Source organism: Barbus barbus, assembly GCF_936440315.1.
Source record: "Barbus barbus genome assembly, chromosome: 21".
In the NCBI taxonomy this organism is placed as follows: Eukaryota; Metazoa; Chordata; class Actinopteri; order Cypriniformes; family Cyprinidae; genus Barbus; species Barbus barbus.
The window spans coordinates 26,238,574-26,257,548 of record NC_136749.1 but is presented as its reverse complement, the minus strand read 5'-3'; the positions used below and the strand labels follow the sequence as shown (position 1 = coordinate 26,257,548).

At 38.7% G+C, this 18,975-nt stretch overlaps 1 protein-coding gene across 1 annotated transcript; it reads right to left on the bottom strand.

Moving 5' to 3' along the window:
• Positions 1–346: 346 nt before the first annotated feature.
• On the bottom strand, positions 347–17,771 carry phf1 (PHD finger protein 1; the record flags this gene model as incomplete). Its single annotated transcript, XM_079444343.1, has 14 exons — positions 347–605; positions 4,397–4,480; positions 4,569–4,684; positions 9,136–9,214; positions 10,014–10,145; positions 10,545–10,612; positions 13,957–14,080; positions 14,176–14,244; positions 14,334–14,429; positions 15,680–15,828; positions 16,264–16,358; positions 16,488–16,574; positions 17,469–17,550; positions 17,694–17,771. The coding sequence occupies 14 exons, from the start codon at positions 17,769–17,771 to the stop codon at positions 347–349; spliced, it is 1,518 nt and encodes a 505-aa protein (XP_079300469.1).
• Positions 17,772–18,975: the final 1,204 nt, after the last annotated feature.

The following is an 18,975-nucleotide window of genomic DNA, read 5'->3' as shown; positions in this document are numbered from 1 at the left end:
CTTTCCTGACCGTTACGTGTACATGAAGAACATGTGATGGCGATGAATAGCTTATACATTACAAATCATGATAATAAAGTTCAAGGCATTCTAAAGGCGTTTTCTAACAGTATTCAAAATATAGGAGACACTGTAAAAGAAAGTGTAAGAGATTTAACAGTGTAATCTCAGAGTGAAGCTGCTGTGTAGCTCAACCTGGATTTGCTCGATGTGGTTTTCTTCTCCCGACCGCTGAACACCCACCTTCTCACTGATGCTTTCACACCTCTGCTCGTAACCATGCAAACCCTAATGATGCATCTTGATGTCTCTAGCCCTTTCCTCTTTCTCTGTCGCATACAGGTTCTCAGTACACGCTCACATTTCCCCATTCCACTAGGTACTGGACTTTCCCGTCCGGCGTTACGCGTCTGGCCAGGATCCTGACGCCGTCGCTTCCGCCCCAGCCCATCGGCGTGGGTCCCCCCATGCTGACTGTACTGGGGTAGGGTGGCACGTCATGCAGGAAGAGAGACGGGCAGCTTTCATAGCGCTGTCCGGTCGGGTGAGCCGAGGACAGAGAGAATGGAAGGCAGGGGGCTGGAAGTCGACAAGGGTCCTCTGCACTGAAGACAACAAATTAGACATACAAAAAGAACTCAATCTGAAGGAACAGTTCACCCAAATTCAAAATTATGAATTGTGCATCCTTATACAGTTCATACACTGGAAAAAAAGGTTTTCTTGCTTGGTATTTTTGTAAAATGTTGTTAAATATGAAGACTTGTTTCTGAAAATGTATCAAATTTATGCTTAAAACTCAATATCTTATGTAATTTTGCTTTTAGATATTGTATTGTACTGCAAATTATTTGCAGGGTAGTAACCAACAGCAGTGATAATAATAATAATAATCATAATAATAATAAATAATGACAACAAAACACAAGGAAAGCACCACAGAATAATTCCATGCGACTTGAACACTATATTGCACATTATAAGTCTAAAGCCGTATGACAAATTTGTGTGAGAAACAAACTAAAATTTATAATTTCATAATTTTCGGTTCTGAAATATTTGCATTCAAAAATGCTGCACCGTGTGAAATTTGATATGTCTTTATAGTTTTGTCTTGTTTTCCGGTACAAATATCAAAACATTCTTAAATCAAGAAACATTTACTTGAGCTGAGGAATGACTTACAAAATAAGTATTGTTTCTGAAAAATGAATCATAATTAAGTGATAATTAATCATAATTAAGTATTGTTTTATAATTAAAACAAGAAAAAATATCAGTGAGGCCAAAATAAACTTAAATAAAATCAAATAATAATAAGTCTTACTCTGTATATTGTTTTGTTTTCCAGTCAGATAGCTAAACATTCTTAAATCAAAATTACCTGAGAAGCTAAATTATGTTAAGTATTAAGTCTTGTTTTCAAAAAAAAAAGTATTAAAATTAAGTGAGTTTTTCCTTGAAACAAGAAAAAAAAAATCTACCAAAGGAGTCAGAACAATCTTGTTTTCCCTTTGAATTAAGTAATTCTTCTTATCCCAGTACTAGATATTTTTTTCTCTTGTTTTAAGCATAAACTGAAAAATGTATCAAAACTGGTAAGAGAAATACTCTAACTTCAAAGGGAAAACAACTTTTATTTTTCTTAACACACTATTTTTCTTGTTTTAAGAATAAACACCTAATTTTGATTTGACAGAAAATAAGACTTAATTTTAAGATTTAAAGTCATTTTCCTATTCAAATAAATGCAACTTGATCATTTGAATGAATCCACTGCAGTGGAGTCATTCAGATTCCTGGGCACCACCATCTCTCAGGACCTGAAGTGGGACAATCACACTGGCTGTGTCCAAATTCAGGGTCTGCATCCTCCTTAGGATCCTTCCTACCCGGTTGAAGGAGGAGGGATCCTCCGACGTCCGCAAAACCCGGAAGTCGGTGTTTGTGAATTTGGACAGCCTACCCTTCTTTCAGTTCCCTCCCTTACCCGTTGCTCATATCCTGTCGCCTAGCAACCGTGACAGCGCCAAGCAAGAAGCGGGAAAATGGACAAACAAAGAGTTATTCTCCTCATTTTAATTCTTTTGGAAGAAATAAAGCAATTACATAAATTAAATACTTTCTTTGCTCGTTGTCGGAGAGTTTTTTATATCAGACTACAAGACAGTCACATCCAGGTAAGCCATTATAGCCTATTTTTATTTGTTTTTAAGTATTCTACTAATTTCTCCTACAAATTCATTGAGCCGAAGCATAAACTTTAGCTTGTTTTGTCAGAGAAACTCCTCTACCACTCCGCTACCGCTCGCTTCGTCCGCCATTACGCTCTGCCGAAAAGAATTATGGGATAGGTAGGACGGGAAAGGATCCACCACACCCATCCTTCCAATTCGGGGAAAAGGAGGACGTATTTGTGGGCCGCATTTGAAGGATCCTACGAATCTGGACAGCCTTCGTCGCGGCGCTGTGACGTAACATCCTTCAAATGAGTACTCCGAAGGATGCAGACCCTGAATTTGGACACAGCCATTGACTCTCTTGTGAAAAAGGCCCAGCAGAGGTTGTACTTCCTTCGCTAGCTGAGGAAGTTCAATCTGCCACAGGAGCTGCTGAAACAGTTCTACTGCGCCATCATTGAATCCATCCTCTGCACTTCAATAACTGTCTGAACTTCAATAACTGTCTGGTTCAGCTCAGCTACCAAATCTGACCTCAGAAGACTATGGAGGGTAGTCCGGACTGCTGAGCCAATCATTGGTACAACCCTCCCCACTCTCCAAGAACTGTACTCATCCAGAGTGAGCAAAAGGGCTGGTAAAATCACTCTGGACCCCTCACACCCAGCACACCCCCTCTTTGAACTGTTACCATCTGGTAGATGCTACAATTTATAAAAAAAAAAAGTTGAACCAACTTAAAATTTTAAGGCAACCAGCTTCAGCAGAATTTTGAGTTCTCTCAACCTATTTTTGTAGAAGATTCTCAACTTTTTGTTGCATAAACTTAAAACAGTAAGTTGAGCAAACTCAAAAATATGCTGAAGCTGACTCAACTTTTTTTTTTTTACAGTGTACAGAGCTCTGAGCACCAGAACGACCAGACACAGAAACTGTTTCTTCCCTCAGGCAATCCATCTCATGAACACTTGACAATAAACGTGGAACACACAACTCTATTATTTATTCACCACATTTGCTTACTTTTTTTTAATCTAATTTTATTTTATTTTTTCATTTCAAATTTGTACATATCAGACCTGTACACACATAATTGTCTATATTATATTGTATTTTTGCTGTTTTGTACATTGCCTATTTGTATATTATTCTTTTATTATCTGTGTCCTGTCCTGTTCCTGTCTTTCTGTTGCACTGTGGAGCTTCTGTCACTAAAACAAATTCCTCGTATGTGTAAACATACTTGGCCAATAAAGCTAATTCTGATTCTGATTCTGATTTAGATATTTGTAATAGAAAACAAGACAAAAATACTAAGAAAGAAATATTGTACTGCATGGCTTCATATACAGTGCCCTCCAAAAGTATTGGAACAGTAAATACAAAATTGTTCTGTTGGCTGTGGAGTCAAGACATTTACAAATATGATTAAAAGATGAATATGAGACAAAACTACAGAATGTCACATTTTATTAATTGGGTGATTCAACACATAGATGTTTTACCAGCTAAGAAGTTCAGCACTTTTAGAGTTTCCTCTATCTCATGTGAGCATAAGTATTGGGGCAGTTGCCTCACAGGTCTTTCTAAGTGATCAGCTGTGTCCTGTTGCATTAATTCTTCAGATATTAAAAGCAGTGTGTTGTATCAGTTATATCCATTACTTCTGCATTCTGAATCTTGCATTCGATGATGGATGCTAAAAGAAATTGCTTAGCTTAGCATAGATCCTTGAATCGGATTAGACCTTTAGCATCTCGCTCAAAAAAGTAGTCCCTAGCTAGGTAACTAGTTATGATATAGCTGGGGACTACTTTCAGGTGCTGCGTAATATCATTGCACCTGCTGCAGTTTTAAATAGGTCATTTTTGGTTCTTTGGTCATTTTTTAGCGAGATGCTAATGGTCTAATCCGATTCAATGATCTATGCTAAGCTAAGCTAAAAGTGCTACCGCCAGACCCAGAGATCAGCTGAATGGATTTGAAATTGGTAAAACTCAACTGTTTAACTCTAGGGGAGTTGTAAAATGAGCCTATTTTCAAAAAAAGTGGAGTGTTCCTTTAAAGTTTTTTAAAGCCACTACAAAGTTGTATAAAAAAATTAAATAAAGCATAAGGCATACCGGTTTGAAACATCATGAGGTGAGTAAATAACACCAGATGTATCATTTTCAGCATTAAATAGATGCATTTCCTCGCATTCTTTATTCACAGACCTGTAATGATGCAGAGTTCTAGACAGGTCCTGAGATCCGTTGTATGAAGGGTGATAGAGCGCATACATTCTCTTGGGAGGTGAACTGTAATAGATAAATAAATGAAATGACGATTAAGGTTCACGGTGTGAATTTCATTGTAGTTCAAAGTTGATTTTAACATGCTACTGACCCCAAACTCATCTCTTCCTCTGGTTTTCTAGGGTTATACAGGCTTGTTCCATCAACATAACCGTGGCAGCATGGCACTAGGTCAATAGCGTTTGTGGCAACTCCTGTTGGACAAGTCTAAAAAGACATGATCAACAGTTAAAAATAATAAAGTTTAAAGGGCATATCCACCAGGATATTCTTCAAACATGTGTGTGTGTGTGTGTGTGTGTATTCTACAGATTAAATTAAATCATGAGGGGGATTATTTTCATTTTTTAACATACAGTACTATAGTTGCAGTAAAAAACAATCAAACAAAAAAGAGCAAAACAATCTGTTAAAAAAAAAAATCTCTGATCAGAACAGAAGCTTCATTCTCACTTCAACAAAACTAAGACTGAAAATGCCATAATTGCATTAATGCATTTATTCATGTTGCCTGTATGCCTGTGGCCTCTTGACAATTATTAATAAATTGAAACAGCTCCCCAACAGAACAGTTTCTTGTTTCTAAGTGTTGAAAAGCACAAAGGAAAATTAGACTTTCAAATGATTTTAGGTGATTTTTGTCCATAGTCTTGGATTCATGGCTGTGTTAGCTGTGTAATACAGCACACAGTGGGAGAGAAGCAGTGGTGCCGTGTGTGACAGCAGTGTAAGGAATCACTCCACTACACACTGAATCTAAATGACGGCATTATTCTGAGGCACATATCATTACTACCAAAGTCAATTGACAATAGCAGTTTGACACAGCAGCTCAAAACTAGAGACAGCAGTTCCCGACCACTTGGAAATTATGGTAATGAACGATCACATTAATTGTGTAAGGTTGGGCTAGTTAGTTTTGGCAGTTAGCCCCTACTGGTAGATGTCATAACTACAGAAATTTGCATGCAAAAAGCATTTTCTCTACTGAGACGAGATAGATTAAAAATAGCTGTGTATGATGACAAAATACATTTTTGCTAGCAACATATAAAAGTAAAAAAAAATAAAAAATAGCTTACCACACTAAAGGAAACTGCAGTAAATAAAATAAAATTAAACTAAAAAAGCTATTGGAAAACAATAAAATAAATATTGTAAATTAATGTGGATGAGGAAAACAAAGCTGGACTATTTGTGTTGTTCTTGCTCACATGAAAGTGTTGGGGTTAAGACTGAACGCCAAGAAGAGTGTTCTTTCTCCATTACAGAGAACCACTTATCTTGGTGTGGTGTGGGATTCGACCATGATGCAGGCACGTATGTCCCCTGCTCGGATCAAGTCGATCCTCACGGCGGTCAGGAGAGTGAAAGAAGGTCAGTCACTCACTGTCAAGCAGTTTCAGAGACTGCTGGGTCTGATGGCAGCTGCGTCCAATGTGATACCTATTGGCCTGCTGTACATGAGACCCCTACAGTGGTGACTCAAGACCAAGGGGTTCTCCCAGAGGGGAAACCCGCTTCGCATGATCAAGGTCACGCGGCGGTGCCTACATGCCTTAGACATGTGGAGACAACCTTGGTTCTTGTCTCAGGGCCCGGTGCTGGGAGCTCGGTGTCGCCGCGTAACGTCATGAGTGGCCACCCTGCCCGCGGTCTGTGGAGGGGTCACCATCTCGCTTGGCACATCAACCGGCTGGAGATGCTGGTCGTGTTTCAGGCTCTGAAACACTTTCTCCCAGACCTAAGAGATCACCATGTGTTGGTGTGCACCGACAACACAGCGGTGGTCTCTTATATCAACCACCAAGGAGGTCTGCGGTCGCACCCCCTGTACAGGCTGGTGCACCAGATCCTTGTGTGGTCCCAGGGCAAACTTCTCTCATTAAGAGCAGTTTACATCCCTGGGCATCTCAATGTGGGAGCAGACATCCTGTCGAGACAGGGGCCGTGGCCCGGGGGAATGGATGCTTCACACCGAGGTGGTGAAGCAGATCTGGAGAGTGTTTGGCCAGGCTCAGGTGGACCTCTTCACCACTCAGGAGACAGCGCAATGTCCCCTCTGGTACTCTCTAGTTCATCCAGCTCCACTGGGGCTGGATGCCATGGTACAGACGTGGCCGAGGCTTCGTCTTTACGCCTTCCCCCGATTGCTCTGCTCCCCGGAATTCTGGAGAAAGTGCTCCGGAACAGGGTCCGGCTGCTGCTAGTAGCCTCCATTCTGGCCGGGCCGAGTGTGGTTCTCGGACCTGATTTCCCTCCTCGACGGCTCTCCATGGGAGATTCCCGACAGGAGGGATCTCCTCTCACAGGCAGGAGGCACCCTTGTGCACCCCCGCCAGGAGTTATGGAGGCTGTGGGTGTGGTCCCTGAGGGGGCACAGCTCATAGCTTCCGGTCTCTCAACCGAGGTTGAGACCATCCTCCAATCCAGAGCTCCCTCAACGAGGAAACTGTACGCCCTGAAGTGGAGACTCTTCGCTTCATGGTGCAGAGATCGCCAGCTCGGCCCAGTTAACTGCCCGGTTGGTACAGTGCTGGAGTTCCTGCAGGCTCGACTCTCCGCAGGGTTAACCCACTCCAACTTAAAGGTCTTTGTGGCGGCGATTTCGGCCTACCACACCTCTCTTGGTGGACAGTCAGTGGGTTACACCTAGTTACACATTTCCTCCGTGGTGCACTGAGGCTAAGGCCCCCAGTATGGTCCCGGATTCCTCCTTGGTACCTGGCTGTGGTGTTGGATGCTCTCTGTAGGCCTCCCTTCAAGCCTATTGAGGAGATCTTGGATCGCCATCTCACCCTGAAGACTGTGTTTCTTCTGGCGAGTTCTTCTCTAAAGAGAGTTGGGGATCTGCAGGCCCTGTCAGTGGCCCCTACTCACTTAGACTTTTTATCTCGTTCCCCAAAGCGTCTCCAGACGCAGCTCAAGTTCCTGAAGAGGAACGTCTTAGTTTACGTATGTAACCCCAGTTCCTCGAGGGAACGACATGCTGCGTCTCGAGGCCACACGTCCGGCATCCCTGCCAGTGCTTGCTTCATTCTAGAAGCTGACACCGGTTTCACCGCACGTGCTTTTATACCAGCTGGTCATTACGTCACCTCACCTGTGACGTCTCGCCCATCCTTTGGACAGATTTCACTTGTATTCAGAGCCGGTTACGCTGAAGGCGTCCCCAAAGCGTCTCCAGACGCAGCGTCTCGTTCCCTCGAGGAACTGGGGTTACATACGTAACCTAAGACATTTTCTTACAGCACAAGTAAATGTTGAGGTTTTTTTATACATTTATAACTCTGTGTCTTCTTGAGGTGTAGCATTATTCATGTTGACATGCTTTTCTGGTGCTGTGACACTTAATTCAGAAGCTATACTGATGCCTGGGGTTTTAATGTCTCACTTGTTCTTAAAGGGGTGGTTGATTGCGATTTCACTTTTTTTTAACGCTAGTTAGTGTGCAATGTTGCTGTTTGAGCATAAACAATATCTGCAAAGTTACAACGCTGAAAGTTCAATGCAAACGAAGATATCATCTTTTAAAGTTATGGCAGTATAATGCCTACAAAAATGGCTAGTAGGGACTACAACGAGTTAGTTCCTGGGTTTGTGACGTCACAAACCCTGATAAACCCCACCCTGGGAACAGGCCACAAAAGGGGCGGGCCATGTTGCTCTGCTTCAGAAAAGAGGAAGAGTTGTTGTCATGCCGTCAAAACTAGGGGTGCACGAAAAAATCTATTCATATTTCAATGTTCAAATCCTGTTCCTCACGTCCCCCTGCTCTGCACACGCTCTGCATCTCTCTCTCTCACCTGATCATCAGCTCATCAGCTCCACTAAAATGTTCCAATTATACACTATGTGCATAGACAGACAGATATTTTTCACATAGCTATGAGTAGCGTTAAACATGGATGCACATGCAGTTGCCATGCTGTATTACAGCTTTAATCAGGATAAAACCATATATTAAAAGCTAACATAAGCAGTGGCATTTATAAATAACAGCATATGTAAAAGTATGAGACAACAACAAACAAAAAACATACCATTAAGAGCCGTGCTTGCACAGGTTCTGCACAATCCTCTTCACTAATATTCTCTGCGTCTTATTCGGGCTCAAATTGATAAGCAGTATAGACAACGCCATTGTTTACAATTTACGTTTAGACATGCACTAGAGGCGGTTTAGCCAATCACAACACACTGGAACAGCTAACCAATCTGAGCCATTGCGTATTTCTGAGGGAGGGGCTTCATTAAAAACAGGAAATAATCGGCGCGCTCAAAGGAGATGGGACAGAGTGGTTTAGAATAAAGGTAAATTATGTGAAAATAATGTTTTTTTTTTAAAACTAAGCATTAAAACATATTAGACTGTACCCCATTAACACAATCAAGCCTAGAAAAAAAAAAGGTCAACCACCCCTTTAAGTTTTTTAGAATAACAAACCCTTCACTAAATGGGCGTATGCATTCTTTGACTCGCAAGGGTAGACAGACCTTGTTGTCTCAGTGTAGCATGTTGCAAAAATAAGTCAAATGAATATGAGGAGAAAAACAAACCCAAAAGGTGACGCTGGGTGTCTCATTACTGATGCAGAGGGGGCTTGGCCTCTGCCAGCCATCTTTTGATTCCTGGTGTTAAAGGCAGACGCACTGACCTGTGTCTCAGTGACCCGGCGCTTTGATTTACGGGCCTCCGGACCCACCGCTCTCCGCTGGCAGGGCAGTGACGTGGGGCTGGAGAGAAGACAGCAATTGACTTCAACATGAAAACCATTCCAATTTATTAGATTTTTTTAAATACATAATTTTAATCAAATTGAATTAAAAATAAAATAACAAAAAAGCAAATGCAAAACAATTACATAAACTGAATTTAAAATGTTTTACTTAAGACGGATGAGAAAAACAGTCTCAAAATGTTGTTCATTATTCATGCCTTTTTGGTGTTGTGACCCTTTAAATCCAAAAGCCACTATATATATATATAGTATATAGTATATACACACACACACACACACACACACTGACCTCAACATCAAATACAATTAAATTACTTTTTTGTATTGTTAAAATATGGTAAACATGGTCACAATAAACAATTATATAAAAAAAGCTGTCCAAAGTTTATTTTAAAAATCTAATTAAGAGTTTTTCATTTTTGGAATGCCATGAAGGTCAGTAAATAAAATTAATGACAATAATTTTAATTTCTTTGAAGTTACTTATACCTTGTGTTAAGTCAACATGAAATAAATACTGACAATATTTAGTTTTTATTCATCTTTTTTAAAGTCTTCATAATCTTACTTAAAATTTAAAATCTTTTGTTTTTGGCTTATGTCATAAATCCCTTTTCTAAATTTATCAACAAGTGTTCATTTTGGTACTGTATGTGACGTCCACTTTTCACGATCCAATAAAATGCCAATAATTCCTGTTTTATTCAGAAATGCATAAGTTAAATAATTAAAATAGTTTGCAAACTGCATTTAATGTTGATATCAAAAGATATCGGTGTGCTCCTGTCTCTGACCTTCTCCTGTGGGTGATGTTGATCGGCTGTTCAGCGATGAAAGGTGATTGGTCCGATGACAGAGGGGGAGGAGCCCGAACTTGAAGACCGAAGAGACACTTCTTCTTCTTTATTTCCTTCCCCGAAACAAACCTTTACGACAGAGCAAAATCAGATTGGATTGCTATTCAGCTGCTGATCTTCAGAGCTCACTGACAGATTTTTATTTGTTCCTGGGCGTCTCAAACTAGCCAACTAAAACATCTGATTCAGTTATTTAAGTGCTAGCGTATGAGCGGCATCAACAACAAACCCTGACAGAAAGAAAATGGAAATGGACTTTAAATTATTTATTTTGAAAGACAGACCCACCTTCAGCTATCAGAATACTATTTCCAGAGAGTGAAATCACACACGCAGAGTCACTTAGAATGTAAAGCAATTACAGTAATGGTTTTGCAGATATTATTGCAAATATGTGATATATCCCTATGGGCTGCCACACGGAAATCAAGCAGAACGGCAGTTTTCAGAGCATAATCCGTGTCTTACCTGTTTTTGTGGGAATTTAAAGCATTGAGCAGGTTTTGGCAACGGTCTTGCCTCGGTGTGTCTGACAGCTGAGAGACCAAAATATAGAGTCGAATGAAAGGCAGCGTGTTACAAATGCATTTGAAAGGTAAGAGCTCAGATTGACCACAAACTGCAAGAGAGAGTATTCAAAACTAAACTCAGGAATACATTCAAGTCAACATGAAATCAAAATTGACCCTCTTTACTTCCTTAAAACCTTATGAAACAACTCTGCCAATGCAGTTTTCTTTCCTGTGTTGATGTATTCCTTATAGAAAAGATAGGATGTATTGAAGTGCTTCATTTTAGTCAATATCCTTCACGTCAAAACCATGAATCATGATTTGCTGCTTACTATGGTTAGACAGAGGCAGGTGACATTTATCATTTATGGAGAGTAAAAAAATGTGTCTTTACAGAAAATATTTTATTGGACAAAAAAAAAGTCAATTATTTTTGTCCAGTAAACAATTATTACTTTTTAATTATTATTTTGAATTCATTTTTTTATATTTTCAGTTTTCATTTTAACTTATTGAGGTTTTAGTCAATATATATATATATATATATATATATATATATATATATATATATATATATATTGAAAATTATAATTGAAAATGAATATATTATGAACATTTTTTTACAAAAACAACATGAATAAATACATTGTTTCAGTAAATGAGGACAAGATTTATTTCATGTCCACATTCCTTAAACAATTTCCTGTTATTTATTTATTTGATTTTTTTAAAGCTATATTATAAATATATATATATATATAGTGCCCTCCATAAGTATTGGAACAGTAAAGACAAAATTGCTCTGTTGGCTGTGGAGTCAAGACATTTGCAAATATGATTAAAAGATGAATATGAGACAAAACTACAGAATGTCACATTTTATTATTAGCCGTTTCAACAAATACATGTTTTACCAAATAAAAAGAACAGCACTTTTAGAGTTCATCCCACTCATTGATGTGAGCATAAGTATTGGGACAGTTGAACATAAGGCAGATATAAAAGATTAAAAGCTATTATTTAGATGCAGATCCCTTGCACACAATCACAGCAGTGAGTCTGTGACCCATAGACATCACCAGACTCTTGGTCTCATCCTTTGAAATACTTTTCCCAGCCTTTAATGCAGCCAATCCCAATTGTTGCTTGTTTTGGGGAGTTTCTGCCTTTACTCTCCTCTTCAGCTGGTGAAATTCATGTTCAATCTGATTTAAATCTGGAGATTGACTTGGAAAGTCTTAGATTGCCCATTTCTTTGCCCTTATAAATTCCTTGACTGAACTGGCAGGGTGTTTTGGGTCATTGTCCTGATGCAATATGAAGCACTTCCCAATGAATCTGGTGGCATTTTCTTGAATATTGGTAGGCAAGATGGTTTTGTACCCTTCCAAATTAATTCTGCTACTGTCATCATACATTAAGTCATCAGTAAAGTTGAGAGGGCCTGTTCCAGAGGCAGCCATGCATGCCCATGCCATGACACCACCTCCACCATGCTTTACAGATGAGGCTGTATGCTTGGGATCATTTGCAGTTCCCTTTTTTTCTCCACATTTTTGCTTTCCCATCACTTAGTTAAAGGTTCATCTTTGTCTCATCGGCCCATAAACAGTTCCAAAACTCTTCTGGCTCACCTTTGTGCTTTTTTGCAAACGCTAATCTTGCCTTTCTATTTTTGGAGCTGGTCAGAGGTTTGCATCTTGCTGTGTAGCATCTGTAATTCTGTGTCAAAGTCTCCTGAGGACAGTAGATTGTCAGAGCATCACCCCAGCTTTCTGGAAGTTGTTGGTGATTTTACAGACATGTATTTTAGGGTTCATTTTCACAGCTTTTATGATTTGTCTGTCTTCAACTACTGTTGTTTTCTCAGCCGATCAGGTCGTTGTTGGTTGCTGGTGGTTTCCAAACTCTTGATTCCAAACTCTTGAACTTCTTAGCTGGTAAAACATGTATGTATTGAATCACCCAATAACAAAATGTGACATTCTGTAGTTTTGTCTCATATTCATCTTTTAATCATATTTGTAAATGTCTTGACTCCACAGCCAACAGAGCAATTTTGTCTTTACTGTTCCAATACTTTTGAAGGGCACTATATATATATATATATATATATATATATATATATATATATATATATATATATATAAATATAAATACAGTATATATAGACATATATATATACACACACACACACACACACACACACACACATACACATACACACATACACATACACATACACATACACATACACACATACACACACACACGGCACTTCTATGCATAAAGTTGATACTATTAAATATCTTGGAGTATGGCTTGATTCTGAACTTTCATTTAAATCACATATTAATCATACCTTACATAAAATCAATTCTGGTATTAGTACTTTACATCGATCTAGAAATTGTTTTTCATACAGTGTTCGTAAAAAACTTGCCTCTCAACTTATACATTGTGATGTTGTTTATCAGACTGCAGCAAAATTTGATCTTGCTCTTCTTAACACAGCATATAATAGACTTTGCAGATTTGTTTTGGGGTGTTCTTTTTATACTCATCATTGTATATAATGTATGATGCACTTCAGTGGCCATCTTTGCACACCAGACGACATATTCAACTGGTTTCAATTTATATTTAAATGTGTTCATTTTAAATATCCTAGTTATTTACAACAATATTTTGTACCTTTTTCTTTAAATTATCAAGTTAGGCATTCTGTTCAGACTTATTTTTTTGTTCCTTGTGTCAAAAAAACCATTGGTAAAAGAGCTTTCATGTTTAAAGGTCCAATAGACTGGAATAATTTACCTGCTGATATTCGATCTATTACATCCTTTAAGATGTTTAAGCAAACTCTGTTATCATATTTTACTTTGGATTGTACTTTTTTATTGATTTATATATATATATATATATATATATATATATATATATTTATATATATATAAATGATTTATTTTGGCTTATGTTGTGATCAGATACACTGATCGTATTTTGTATTATGTTTTGTTTCATATTTGTTACTAGTTATTTTTTAATGTTGTGGTGCCTTTTTTTACCCAATTTATGTTTGTGTTTTGCTGTTTGGTGTTGTTTATGGATGTAATGTTAATTTTGTGTTTGTTTTGATTTTTGTTACTATGTTGTGATTGTGATATATTGTGGGACCCCCTCGGAAACGAGATGGTACATCTCAAGGGATTAAGCCTAATAAATACATTTCAGACACACAACCAATTTCTGGTAGATATCCTGTTTCATTCATAAATATGACAGATAACAAAAGTAAAATGGGTTGCATTTGTTTCATGTTGGCTTTAAATTGAGCTGTGTCTGTGTTATTGACTATATTTTCCTACCGTGCCAAGAAGCAAAGATTCCCAATTTTCATTTGCAAAAGACATGATTTCATGATCGAAATCAAAATACTTCCTCTTGCAGCACAGGGAGAGGTGATACAGCACCAAATGGGCCAAATCTACCCTGCAATCCAACAGAATAAGGATCATCAGAAACTACATTCAGCTCTTCAGATCAGTTTTGCAGTCCGGCAAACAGAACAGAAGCAGCGCTCTTACCAGGTCATTGGAAGCCTCTGGATGGTCTCTGGACCATTTGTGCACACTGAGCACTGGAACTGATAAAAGCTGAAAGGTGAAGAGGAGACACAGATGAAAAGGTTTAGACAGAATTAGCTTAGCAACAGCACGTGCTTTAACAACAGCATCAGCCTCACCGGTCTCCATAGAGAAGAGGTTTGGTCAGGCACTGAGTGCAAGCTTCATGAAACCACTGCCCACAACTCCCACACTGCAACATCTTCAGATTCCACCTGACAAAAACAACATGCTTCAATTTAGACACACTCACTCCTAAAAAAAACATCACTCTCAACTAATATGAAAGCATAATTGCTAGTTGTGTAATTCAATTTTAAAGGATCTACTTAATACATTTTCAGCATATACAGTACAGTGCAGACAGAAAGTATTTATGCACTTAAAACACACTTCAAATGTCTGAATGGCATTGCATTAAATGCTAAAATATCAAAACAATTAGGATCTGCAAACAAATCACGCTACAGCTTTTTCTCAGCATTTTTGGGAAGAGTTTTGCCTAATGTCTTTTTAACAGCTGGTATTTCTCTGATTTTTATGGATGTAAGCAGGATTATTATAATTAGCTAAAACTATAAACACTGACAATTTAATTTAAAAAACCTATATAGACATTAAAATAAACAAATAAAAGTGACAACATTTAACTAAATGTTTAAAAGTTTAACTGACATTAAAATTAAAACAGATTAATATATACATTAATAATATAAAAAATTCAATTATAAAAATAACAACTTTAAATATTGAGTGATAAAGACAGCTGATAAAAACATCACAGTAATCCACAAGCAATCCACACCACTCCAGTCCATCAATTAATGTACTATGACGTGAAAAGCCGTGTGTTTGTAAGAAACAAATCCATCAATAAAGTGCTTTAACTTTAAACCATTGCTTCCGGCTAAAATATGAATCCATAATCCATAATAATGCTTCCTTTAGCAAAAAAGTCCATTCCCTGCTGTCCTCTCACATCAAAATCCACCAAAATATTTGTTTAGAGCTGTTTTAGACTGTACATATGTGCATATTTCTCTCCTGATTCAGACATTTTCACTAAAGAAACCAATATAATGGAAATAAGACTCTTTAGCCAGGAAGCAATGGTTTGAAGTTAAAAACATCTTAATGACAGATTTGTTTCTTGTAAACGCACAGCTTTTCACTTCATGAAACATTAACTGATGGACTGAAATGGTGTGGATTACTTCTGGATTATTGTGATGTTTTTAATCATTTTTTTGGACTCGCATTCTGACGGCACCCATTCACTAGAATGCTAAGTTTCTCCAAATCAGTTCTGATGAACAAACAAACTATAACTTAAACTAAAATTCTGCATAATGCATGCATCAGTAGACCCAAGCAGTACATACCGCACATTGTACAGTCGCAGTACACTAATATTCCATTCTAAACATTGTCATAGTCATGTGAGATTGATATAAATTGGACTCACTCTCCTGGTCCAGCACAATAGCAGTAACACTGCTGCTGGTTGGTCAAGTGCTGCGGGTCCCAGTCTAAAGATGACAGCTGATAGGGCAGCCGCACTTTCATGATCTGCATGAGCCGTGCGAAGCGTCCTCTTTTTAACGCTCCCCCTCTCTAGGACAGAACACAGCTCATCATTCCAATGTATCCCACCTCTCCGTGATACGCAATCTCCTGTCATGTAAGCACATTTAACAGCGATTTCATCTGAAGATTGAATTTGGAGAAGACACGCTGAAGGAAGTCATTAATATTTCCTGCTGGGGGGGTCGGTGAATATGATTTTATCTTCAAATCAGCATGTAAGGCCTGTGAAACGAGCGCGCTGACAGACGGATTAAAGCACAGGCCCATTTAACGCAGCTCTACCACCGCCATCACCTGCAGAGTGCTGCAATGTAATAAATACGCAGTCAAGTGCAGTAAGCCATGGATACCCTTTACATCTCAGAGCAAGATTAAAGCTTGTGTGTGATTTGAAATAGACCTTGAATGACAACGCTGTCCATGTTTCTAAATATTCATTTCAGTATTGAGGCGAGGTACAACCTTTGTTGCGACTGCGAAGACACATTGGCGACATATCCAACTGTTGGGGTCAACTTCAGGTTCAATGGGCGGCGTGTGGCACTCTGGATGATAACCTGGGGAAACAATGGATCGAGAACAAAAAATGCAACATGAGCAACGCATTACTTGATACACAAAAACTATAATAACTATACGACCGATAGAAGAAATCGAAACCGTTTCATTTTCATTTGTCATATTACCGTGGCGACATTTGAGGCAGTTTACGAGAGGTTCTTTAAGAGGCGGAGCATCACAGATACAGCACAACTCCTCTCCACCTGAAGAGACTGACCACAAGAAACCATTTATTTTACTGTACAGACAACAACTAGATGTTCCAATATCTAGTATAGGTCAACATTTTCTTTTGATATTTACTTTAGATTATCAATTTACTTTACATAGTTATTGTATTACATAGTTTCTCATTTTCAGCAAATTAAATATTTTTAAAAACATATATGATTTAACGTAAAAGTGATGTGTGCCTTTTTTTAGGTGTTAAGAAAGGATCCCCCCCAGACATGTTTATATTGTCATTTTAAAATCTGCTAAAAAAAAAAAAAGTCCCAACCAGCCTGAGACAGTAAAATTGGCTCAACCAATAAATGTGAGTTTGGGGCGGGACTATGTTTGATCAACCAATGGCAGTGTGGTGTTAAGAAAACATGCTTAAAAACAGTTAATTGTTATTTATTCAATTATTCTTGCAATTATATTTGCAACAGAGAGAAACAAATATTTTTCAGAATAAATTTATAGTAACAAAGTAGTAAATAATAAACTTCAACAAATAACTTCAGTTAGTAGCTTTTATTCATATTTTGTTAACTGCTCCTAACTGTTTAGGGCATTATATCTAGAGTTTAATATAATATAACCTGTCTAGACCATGTCTGGGTCATATTTAACCCTAAACAAAAATACAATTTAAAGATAAATTATATTAAAAAGAATTATTAAAAAAGAAGACTTTTACCTTTTTTAAATTATTTTTTAGCAAAACCTCATTAATGTAATCTAAAAGAAATCTCATTCACATTACTATACTGCAAAATAAATAAATATTACAATAGTCCTAAAAAATTGACTTCATTTTCTTTATGCAAAGTATAAATTCTTTTTTATTTTGGATTTATTCACTTACTTTTTGAGTTTGGATCTAAAGTTTCTTCACTTACATGAGTGGATATCTTTCCTGAGGACCCAGAATTCAGAGTTATCCTCAAATCTGACCAAACAGCATTGTTTGACGCTGTCCACCTGCCAAATAAATACAGTCCAACATCACAAACAGCACTACACCGATTTACACGAGTCCAACAAGTTTCAAACTTGCTCTTTCCCTCTCTCTGCTAGCGTCCTTTTCTCTCCTCCAAACTAACTCAGACAAACAGCAAACTTACTCGTTTGACATTGCCGAGGTACAGAAGTCCATCGCTCCACCTGGATAAAACATCCTCTCCTTCACTGACTCCCCCCATCCTGAAGAGCGCGGGAAAGAAAAGTGCGAAAAAGATCCAGGGGCATTAAACTGTGTTTCCACATCAGCAGCAGCAGCAACAGCAGCAGTCTAAAGGGTTAAACTCTGTGCATAGCGACAGTATACAGTACAGTAGGATAAATGATGAAGAGTCAATGCACATTGCAGTGCCACACATGATCAAAAACACTGGCTGCTTTATGCAACGGACCATAATATATGCAGATGACACAAGAACGCATGAAAGAGCGCATGCAAAACGCATGGCCAGATGTGCCCTAATCAATGCACCCAACTCCGAGGAGCTGACACACATGATGGCACGCGCATGCACATATCAATTAACACGCATGACAGATCATACGTGGACGGGATGTACCTGTGTTAAGTGTTCTGCTCTGCTGGGGTCACAGAGACGGGGAAGAGATGTCAGTCTCACATGAAACGCCTGATGCCCGGTGTTGTTCTGCGTCTCAATCACTGTCCCGAATAATCGGCGCGTTTGGAGAGTCGCGGCGGATCAAACGCGCGTCACTCAAGCCGTCAGTGCGCAACCGTCTGTCCGTCCGTCTCTCTCTCTGTCTGTCTTCTGCTTCATGTTCCCAATCTCCCTCTGTCTCCCGGTTGATGCTATCTAGCGTGTTTGTCAGGGAAGCGGCGTGAGAATCAGCCCGAGAGAGACGCCATCATCATCTCTGCCTCGCTCTCCTTCGACTTGTTGTGACGCAGACATAAAACACAGGGAGATGGAGAGGGAGAGGGAGGGAGATCCGGAGAACACCTTCACATCTGTACGACTGACCGACATCCCACCTGCGCCCGACCCCACAGGCGCTCGGCTGGTGCCGCACACTCACAGCGACTCATTAGGGAAAGTTCGGGCTGTAATTAGTCCAGCAGAGCCGCGCCGCGTGGACTTTTTGGAGAAAGTTTGGAAATGCCCCTCGGTGCCGGCAAAAATCTGGCAACGCTGCTGTTACCCGCCTTATTCCGCGAAAAGCAAGCGGGGAAATGTTTTTTCTTTGGCAATGTTTGAACCTGCGATTAAAAGAAAAATACAATAAAAAAATACAATGTTAACCGATATGAGGGTAGATAATCATGATCAACGCAGTGAGGGTAAATAGTAATACAAATACAAAACAAAAACACTTATCTTACACTATATATTTATTGAATATACAATTTTTTAAGATGAAATGTTT